General features: G+C 34.6%; 1 protein-coding gene and 1 long non-coding RNA gene across 2 annotated transcripts; both read left to right on the top strand.

The window, feature by feature from the left end:
• The first annotated feature begins 230 nt into the window (after positions 1-230).
• Positions 231-8840, top strand: LOC121246669 (protein MANNAN SYNTHESIS-RELATED 1). The gene is made up of 6 exons (XM_041144902.1): positions 231-537; positions 1097-1232; positions 1318-1388; positions 6531-6616; positions 7678-8257; positions 8383-8840. Exons 1-6 carry the CDS (start codon positions 436-438, stop codon positions 8659-8661), a joined length of 1254 nt encoding a protein of 417 aa, XP_041000836.1. The 5' UTR covers positions 231-435; the 3' UTR covers positions 8662-8840.
• On the top strand, positions 1403-2870 carry LOC121246670. The gene is made up of 2 exons (XR_005937155.1): positions 1403-2715; positions 2746-2870. It is a non-coding gene; the product is annotated as an uncharacterized LOC121246670 (long non-coding RNA).
• Positions 8841-9165: the final 325 nt, after the last annotated feature.

Genomic DNA, 9165 nt, shown 5'->3' with positions numbered 1-9165 from the left:
TTTAGATGAAATTTTAAATCAGTGCAGTCATATAATCTTAGATATTACAGTTATATTAAAAAAATATCATTTAAAATAATTTAATTAGAATGAAGGAAATAAGGGATATGCTCCTAAATATAAAATTATTTTTATATAATTCTTAGACAATTTTTGGTAAATATATATGAGAATTATTTGATAAAAAAAGAAGGAAAAAAAAAAAAAAAGGAAGTAGACAAAAATTTTAGGCAGGCCGTCATTTTCTCGGGAAACTGTCGGTGGGAAATTCCAAGCGGATTCAGTGCCTTCTCTCTCTCTCCCTGAGTAACGTGTCTTTAAACTTTCCATTCTTCCTTCCAAGAGCACAGAACTCAATTTCTCACTCTCTCTCTCTCTCTATCTTCCTCTCAAACTAAATCTTTCTTAACCTGAATCAAATCTGAGAGAGAGAGAATGGGTGTGGACTTGAGGCAAGTGGTGGCTGCGGTTCTAACGTTGACCATGTTCGTGATGCTGGGAAACATGATTAAACGTGACCATTTCGATTCTGTTGAAGTAAGCTCAACCGCATCCAACTTTCTCTAACTGGATCCACTCCTATATGACTTGTTCCCGTTATATAGGTTATTGTTTTACTTTCACTGCATCTGATCTGGTTCACATTTCGCTTTAAAGCGTATATTCCTGTTACATTGTTTTACTGTCAGATTTATGAGATGTATTTTACTGGGATCATGGCGCAGACCATTTTTTTCTCTTTAAAATCAGTTCATTTTTCTGGAAGTTTGGCAGAATTATTTGCTCTGCGCCTGTCTATGTTTCTTTAATGGGGAAAAACAGTTAAGAGGAGGAAGAGAGAAGGAAAATGAGCTTTTCATACTTCTATATATATAAATTCTAGTACATTTTGACAATTGGTAGGCCCACTTGAGGAAAAAAAATTGCTTCCTAAAGGTTCAAGAAGTTTTCTTTGATATTTCGCTTCTTCGTTTTAGGCTTATCCGACTGTATATTTGCCGTTGCCAAAGAGTTGCAAATTCCAGTTGATTTCGTGTCAAAATTTAACCAAGTTTTCTTTGTTCTTGTGAGGAATAACTCATTGGTTTTGGTACAGGAAAAATTTCCTGGCGGAGCAAGAGATGTTGATTTGGATATGGATGAGGGTGCTGTTTCTATTTCTAGAAAGAGTGGGGGGATTTGGAAGGAGGATGGGCAACAACTGAAACAATGTTGGAATAAGCCGATTCAGGGTAAAGTTCGATTTGTTCTTAATGTGATGGTTATATTATTGTAATCCTTGACCTATATATTTCCATCTGCTTCTTTAATTTGCAGACGATGTGGAGCTGACAGACGGGTTTGTCACTTTCTCATTAACTAATGGCCCTGAGTACCACGTCTCTCAGGTATCCCCATTCAGAGTAATCACTTGATTTTTGTATCGTAGTGTTACCTGGATCGTTTATGTGAGACATTTTTTTACCCATAGCCTAAAACATGCCTGTTGATAATGTTGTTTGTCCACGTGCTATCTTTAATCATTATTAGACAATCAATTATAATCATATTAATTTTCATACACTATTTACTAGTTGCAAAATTATTGTAATAACTGTAATTTCATTATTTGTACCCACTCCCATTAACTCTATGTTTGTGAAGTGCTTACAAAAAAAAAAAAAACAAAAACAAAAAAACTATGTTCGTGAAAGACAAATGAGGAAAGAGGGGTCTTAATGATGCCGCCTTGCACGCTGATGGAAACACAGGGAGACAATAGACCCATGGCTCAAGTTGCTCGTTTCTAGTTGTGTTTGGCTCTGATGTCATTTGTAACAACCCAAGGAATACTCAAGGCACATCTGGGCTCACAGATTAGTCAAGGTTGTAATAGATAATTTTGAAATCATTATAATGGGTTTAAACTTCTCCCTCCCTAGCAATGTGGGATCCCATTTACCATGTTCCCACAATCCTTGGTATTACACATATATTATAAGGATAATTAGCCTGCGTTAATCTGTAAATGGGTACTAAATGGTCTGTGGTGCATCTACGAGGCCAAACTTTATAGCCACTTTAGAAGATTTGCCAACCTGACCTGCATCATCCGAATCAATTTTTAATGATACTACCCCTGATTTGAAATCTTAAAGTGTGCTTCACAAGTTCAAAATGTCAAATCTCAATCCTTGAATTAATTTTAGTGTTTGTGCTCTAGGTGATTGGTGTTGACATAACTGAAGTTGTGATTGTATTCATAAAAAAGTAGTTATTTTAGTGTTCTGAGCTTAACCAGATGCTATGACTAAGCTCCCAGTTCTTTGAGCTGCTTACTTCAAGAAACCAAGTAGTAAAACACTATTGATAATACAAAGTTTAAGATATCCATGTTCATATTGATATTTTGAACGGCACAGGACTACTTCTAACTAGTTTTATGAATTCTTCTTTGATCGATAGTTTTATGAATTCTATTGTAAATGGTTCTTTTAGATGATTAAATATCGCAACTGGTTAGTTACCGCATCTCATCACTTTTTGATAGTTCCATAGATTTTCTTTGAGGCATCAATATTCTCTGGACAATAAGTGTTACCATTTCCTTACCATAGGGTCTCTGTTTATGATTTTCTTTTATTTGTTAAAAATGTACATTGGAATTCCCTGAAATTATTTTTTCATTCTGTTTTTCTATTGATCTTTTCCTGATATTTGGTTTCCTCATGAGTTGTAGGGGAATTGTTACTTATAAAAAATGAGTTATAGGGGAAATGGATGCTTACGTTATTCATAGATTTGTTTTTCTGCACTCTGTCTTGTTTCTAAAGGCTGACCACTATTAATAAATCTGAGTCGTTTGGTTATTCCATACTTTGATTGCACAGCAACAAAAGCCATGATCCTGCCTTGCATAACTGCCATTCATAGATTTTTTTTATTTATTTAATGCATTAATCTCAAAGAACTTCTAATCCACATCTATACGGGGGTTGCATCACCATTAGATGATCTTTAATGCCCTACTCTATCTTTATCTTACATAATTAGATACTGGATCTGGACCTTCTTTTATGTTTAGCATGTGGACTAAATTTATTACTGCTTATTTGATCTTCTAAAATCTATGGTTAAAAATATGTCTCTTAGTTTCTCCAGCTCAACCGTTTCCAATCTTTTCTTATTATTTTATTCTGAGTTAGAGTGGCAAGGCTCAATCAGACCTAACTGAAGTTGGAACAAAATCAAGACTGATTTTTATCCTGATTAATTTTTCTTCCTTTAATTGTTGCTACATTGTACTTTCGTTTCAATTGGACAAGCTATAGTACTACTTTTTGCAATATGAATTGGACAGGGTACATAGATCATGACCTGTTTCTCCTAGTTGGTGAATATCACCACCATGAGATTTTCTTTTTCTTTCTTTCCCATTTTTTGTATGTTGCATGGCATACTTGATCGCTCTATCAAAGAGTTTTACACTATTATTCTAGAGTCTGATGTCTTGTTAGAATTTTCAGTCCTTATTTTGTTGCACTTTTTTGGGATAGTATTATATAGGTGTTACAATGTCGACTATCCCTTTTAGTTGTACCAAAATTGATAGTACCTTATCTCTATTTTATTTATAAAAAATCTCTCAATTATATGTTTACTGAACAGTGTGGCCAACAAGACCAATTCTGCCCCACACTTCTAAAATTATTCCTGGGATCTATTCCATGGTTCATCCTATCTTCATATATAGAAAACATGCGATTATTTTTCTTGCCTTTTCACCTTTTCTAACAGTATGAGATTCCACTGAACATTTAGGGGAGGTTTGGATAGTGAGTTGAGATGAGATGAGATGAAAGTTGAATAAAATATTATTAGAATCTAATTTTTTTAAATTATTTTTGTTTTGGGATTTGAAAAAGTTGAATTGTTTATTATATTTTGTTTGAAAGTTTGGGAAAATTGTAATGATTAGATGAGATAAGTTGAGAGTGTTTTTTAATACAAACAAGGCCTAACTCTTCCCCTGTGATGACTTTGAAAATGCTGCATATTAATCCCCTTCCATTCATAGAAGGAATTAAATGAGAATTCTCTTATGGCACGTGTAATATGCAGAATGACTATTTGGGAACATGAAAGCTATTATTGGGAATGGAGTTGTATTTCTTATTTAATTGTTGCACTAATTAGAACCCTGATTATGTATTTCACTGTTTAATATAGTCCAATAGGCTAGTGAATGGAATCAGATTGTACTCAAATTTCCTAGAACACCCTTATGATAAAATTTATGGACTTCATTCCTTTATTTTTTATTTTTAAATAAATCATCATCTTTTTTTTTTTTTTTTTTTTTTGGAAATACATAAGTTCCCTTGAAGTACCACCCAATTTGCAATCACCCCAAACTACCAAACAATTGCCATGAACCACGTTTTCCCCTTAAAACATTCCTAAATTTTCTAAAAAATTACAAAATATCCTTATTAAATTTAAAAATAAAAATTAAATTGTGTGAAATTTAAAAAATATTTTTAAAAATATATTGCCAGAAATTATTTCCCCCCCTTTTTTTTTTCTTTAAAAAAATAATGTTATGTTTCAAAAAAATTAATTTTCAATTTCATATTTTTACGATTAATTTTTCAAATGTTCATTTGTTAATGGATACATTGCAATTTTTTGGTAGTTTGAATAGGGCTTGTTATGTACTTATTTTCTCTTCAATTCATGTCACACGAGAATACCCAATATACTCAAATTCGAGATTGGACTCCAACGCTCATATTGCAATTTTCACAATGTTAAAAAATTATAAATTAAAACATTAGAAATTTAAAATTGTAAAACCAAACATTCTAAAAAACTTTAAAGCAAAAACTAATTTAGAGAAAAAGAGGAAAAAGTACAAATTTAAAAACAAAAATAAAAATAAAAATGAAAAAGAGACAAGGTCCCTTATGCCTTGAGCTATACCCAGCGCAACTACCCCCTTAAGAGATGGTTGTGCTGGTAGGGGGCCTCCCCTTACCTATGGTCGGGGTCCACTTGCAAGGGCCAAAGACAATAGGTCCTCAACACAATCCATCTTGTGAGGGTGGATCACACTCCACCTTCATACTGGTTGGATTGCCATCCTGGTCAATGCCACCACCTTGCTGAGGGTGGGTACATCAAGGGTGTTGCTAGGCAAAGGGAAGGATATGCTTTTTTTTTTTTTTTATTTGGCACCAGGTGTTCGAGAACAAAATTCAGACTAATTCTAGGGATGCACAGGCTCTCGGTAAGGAGTTTCCCTCAAGTGAACTTAGGGTAAATCAAGGGAAAGTTCCCTCAGTCCGATGGCCCCTAGAAATTGTTTGCACCAAATAGGATTTGAACCTAAGACCTGGAGGGAGCATACCACCAAGACCAAGGCCTTTACCACTTGAGCCAACCCCAAGGGGTTAAAGCCTAGGGGTTAAAGGGAAGGGTATGCTTGGTTTTAGAAGTTTTTCCATTTCAATCCAAACATCTTTTGAACTCCAAAAAGAATTTTCAATTCTCAAAATTTAATTTCATCTAATCCTTTGCCTCAATTTTGCTGAAAATAAAACTTTCAGGGAATCCAGTACAAAACACATCTTAAATAGTTTATTTTTTTTCCAAAACAACTTTTCATTCTAGTTGCCTATTTGTTTTACAAAACTCAGTGCAAATAAATAATTTTTTATTTAAATAGTTTTTCATTCTACCTACCCACTTTCACAAAACCCAATGCAAAACACATCTAAAAATTTTCTTCAATGCTTATTAAAAGTTAGAGAAACTTTCATTTACCAAACATGCCCAAGGGTCCTCGCTGCCTTGCCCCTCATTTCTATTTTGATTTTTTTTTTTGGTTTTGATCTTTTAATTTTAGTTTTTTCTAAAATTAAATTTCTTATTTCCAAAACTCTTAATTTGTTCTTATTTCTTCAATTTTTAAATTAATTAGTGTGATATTCCAACAGGAAAGGAGTGACTACCATGCAATAGTTATTCTCAATATTAATAACGTAACTAAATGAGGAGAATAGTGTTCTTTTTTTTTTTATAAATTGGGGAATAGTGTTCTTCTTATGGTCAGTTAAAAGATTCCATGTCTAAAGTGGAAAATTAGTTGGACTGGAAAGAGGGAGTCTCAAAGTAGTGAGCAACTTGATCAATTACTTAGTTGAAAACTCTCATGTTACTTTCACTACAGTATTTCTGACAAATTGCTGGATAATCAGCCCAAGGATTTATTGATGATGGTGACTATATTTTGGATCCACATATCAAACATGGCTTGATTTGGTGTGTTTGAAGTTGATGAGGACTCCATTTTTATATTCTGAAGTTGTGTGCTTATTTGCAGAATCATCTTGTTTCAATGTTATCTCTGTGTATAAATTATCTAGATCAATATCTTTGATGCTCTGAATTGCATTCTCTAATATGTTGTGATGAGTTTTGACCTAGAAATCTTCACATTTTTCAAAGCCTTTTATCTTTTTCTTATTCTCTCCCGGATTTGCATCCAGATCACTGATGCAGTTGTGGTGGCAAGATATCTTGGTGCAACTCTCGTGCTTCCTTACATTAGAGGAAGCAAACCAGGTGACGAGAGGTTAGTGTTCACAAATGCCTCTAAAAGACTTGTTTCCTATTAGTTCCGCAAGTTATGTGAAACATTTTTTCCATGATTTCTATTGTCGTTATTGTTCTTTGTATTAGTGTATTATTAAACACTAATTTAATCGAGCTACTTGAAATAATATGGACTTTGAGGGAAACTTTCTAGTATTGAAATCCTACAATCTTCTTCGTTTGTTCCATTATTTTGGGGGATTAGAGGAGGAGCATCAGGGTATCAAGATACATGGTGTAAATAAATGAAACTAAGGGCATGTTTGGTATGCAAATTAGAACCAGGAATGGAATCGTGGAATAGCTATTCTATTTCAGTGGCTGATTTATTATTCCTAAGATAATTCACATATGAGGAATAGCTACCCTTCTAATGCTTCAAGGGAGGCCCAAGCCACATCTGGGCCTATACTCTAAAAGGACTAGTTAATGATACAATTGGAGCTCCATTGGAACTATTATCAAGAACAAGAACTTCTCATTCTCAAGCAATGTGAGATTCTATACACCACCCACCCTTATCACTCGGATATGAGGTATCACAATCTCCCCTACCTAAAATTCTCGACATTCTTGTCAAGCTAGTTCGTACGGCTCAAGTCCCACAATTCTGGTTGGGATAGGCTCTGATATCATTTGTTACACTCCAAGGGAGGTCCAAGCCACATCTGGGTCTATATTCCAAAATGACTAATCAATGATACAATTTGAGCCCCATTGGAACCATTATAAAGAGTAAGAACTTCTCATTCCCAAGCAATGTGGGATTGCCTACCCTTATCACTCAGTATGGGGGTATCACAACCCTCCCAAAAATGAGAGGAGTAGTTATTACTCTCCTTTTGGGAACAACACATTCCACCCAAAAACAAGTTCTTTGTGAATGTGGTTGCCTTACCAATGGGAGCCTGGAAAAAAATCATTGATATTTTAGCAGAAATTATTTACTTGGGTTCAAAATTGTGTACTAATGCCATCCTTTTTCTTTTGAATTCTAAAATTAGGTTTTGGCTAATTGTTATCTGGGCATTTTTCTTTCAGGAGCTTTGGAGATATATATGATGTTGAGAAGTTTATAAAAAGTCTTGACGGGGTAGTTAGAGTGGCGAAAGATCTGCCTGCTAAAATATCAAAACGAAATCTTGCTGTTGTGAAAGTCCCTAATCGGGTAACAGAAGAGTTCATTGTAGAACACGTTGAACCAGTTTATAAGCTAAAGGGCAACATACGGCTGGCTACATACTTCCCCTCAGTGAATATGAAGAAGTCGCCCAAAAAAGGTTCCAGTGATTCAGTTGCGTGTTTGGCAATGTTTGGAACTTTGCAGTTGCAACCAGAGATTCAAGAAGTTGTTGACTCAATGATTGAGCGTCTAAGAACTTTGAGCCGAAAGACAGATGGTCAATTTATAGCCGTGGACTTGAGAGTTGATATGTTGGAGAAGAAGAATTGCCATGAAAATGGTGATGCTGGGACAAGAAGTTGTTACAATGCACAAGAGGTTGCTGCTTTTTTGAGGAAGATGGGATTTGACAAGGATACCCCCGTGTATTTGACTGAATCAAGGTGGCAAAGCAGCCTTGATACTCTCAAGGATCTCTTCCCTAAAACATATACAAAGGTAAGGGATCTCTCTTCTCTCTCCATTCAAGACTGCTTGTTTACGCAGTTCAGTTGTGGTTTAAACTTGACACTTTTTAATTAACTTGTGGTTGAAATCCTCTTAACGGGTGGAAAATATTGCAGGAAAGCATAATGCCTGCAGATAAAAGGACAAAGTTCTTAGATTCAGAAGGTTCTGAATATGAAAAGGTTATTGACTTCTATGTATGTTCTGAGAGTGATGTTTTTGTACCAGCCATCTCTGGTCTGTTCTATTCCAACGTGGCTGGTAAGAGAATTGTTGCCGGTCGGACTCAAATACTTGTTCCAGCCAATATTCGCGAGTCCTCTGCGTCTGCTTCTGGATTCATTACTCCCTATGTGTCCAAGAAGAACCACTTGGCCTATTCATGCTTTTGCTAGTCTCATTGTGAAGAAACCCGAAGAAAGCGATGGGACAGATGCATTTAAGCTGTCAAAGAACCTTTTACATTAATCAACCTTTTGCGAGTAGGCTGATTGACTAGTCAATATCATTTATTGGTAATTTGGTTTGCAATACTCTTAAACAGAAGTTTATGAAATATTGTAGTTTCTTAAAATGCTTGTTTGACTTCTTTTCTTTTTTTTTCTTTTTTTTTTTTCTGTTATATATTTTTAATGTTAGGATAGGAAGTCTTCAAGGTGTCATTGTTGATATGTTGTTGGTTTTGTCAACTAAGACTTTTCCTTATTTCAAGATGTCATTTTGTTATTAATATTGCATGTTGATGCGTCGTTTCTTTGTTTTTTCGTCTTTTACCTTGCTGCATATTTTTGTTTTCATTTGGTATTGGTGATATGTTTTCATATTAAATGCATGTTTAATAATTGGAAGAACATGAGACCTGGTGGCAACATCTTTGGCTTTTTATTGTTTTAGAAAAA

Source organism: Juglans microcarpa x Juglans regia, chromosome 1S (genome assembly GCF_004785595.1).
Source record: "Juglans microcarpa x Juglans regia isolate MS1-56 chromosome 1S, Jm3101_v1.0, whole genome shotgun sequence".
NCBI lineage: Eukaryota > Viridiplantae > Streptophyta > Magnoliopsida > Fagales > Juglandaceae > Juglans > Juglans microcarpa x Juglans regia.
This window is presented reverse-complemented; position numbering and strand designations above follow the sequence as displayed.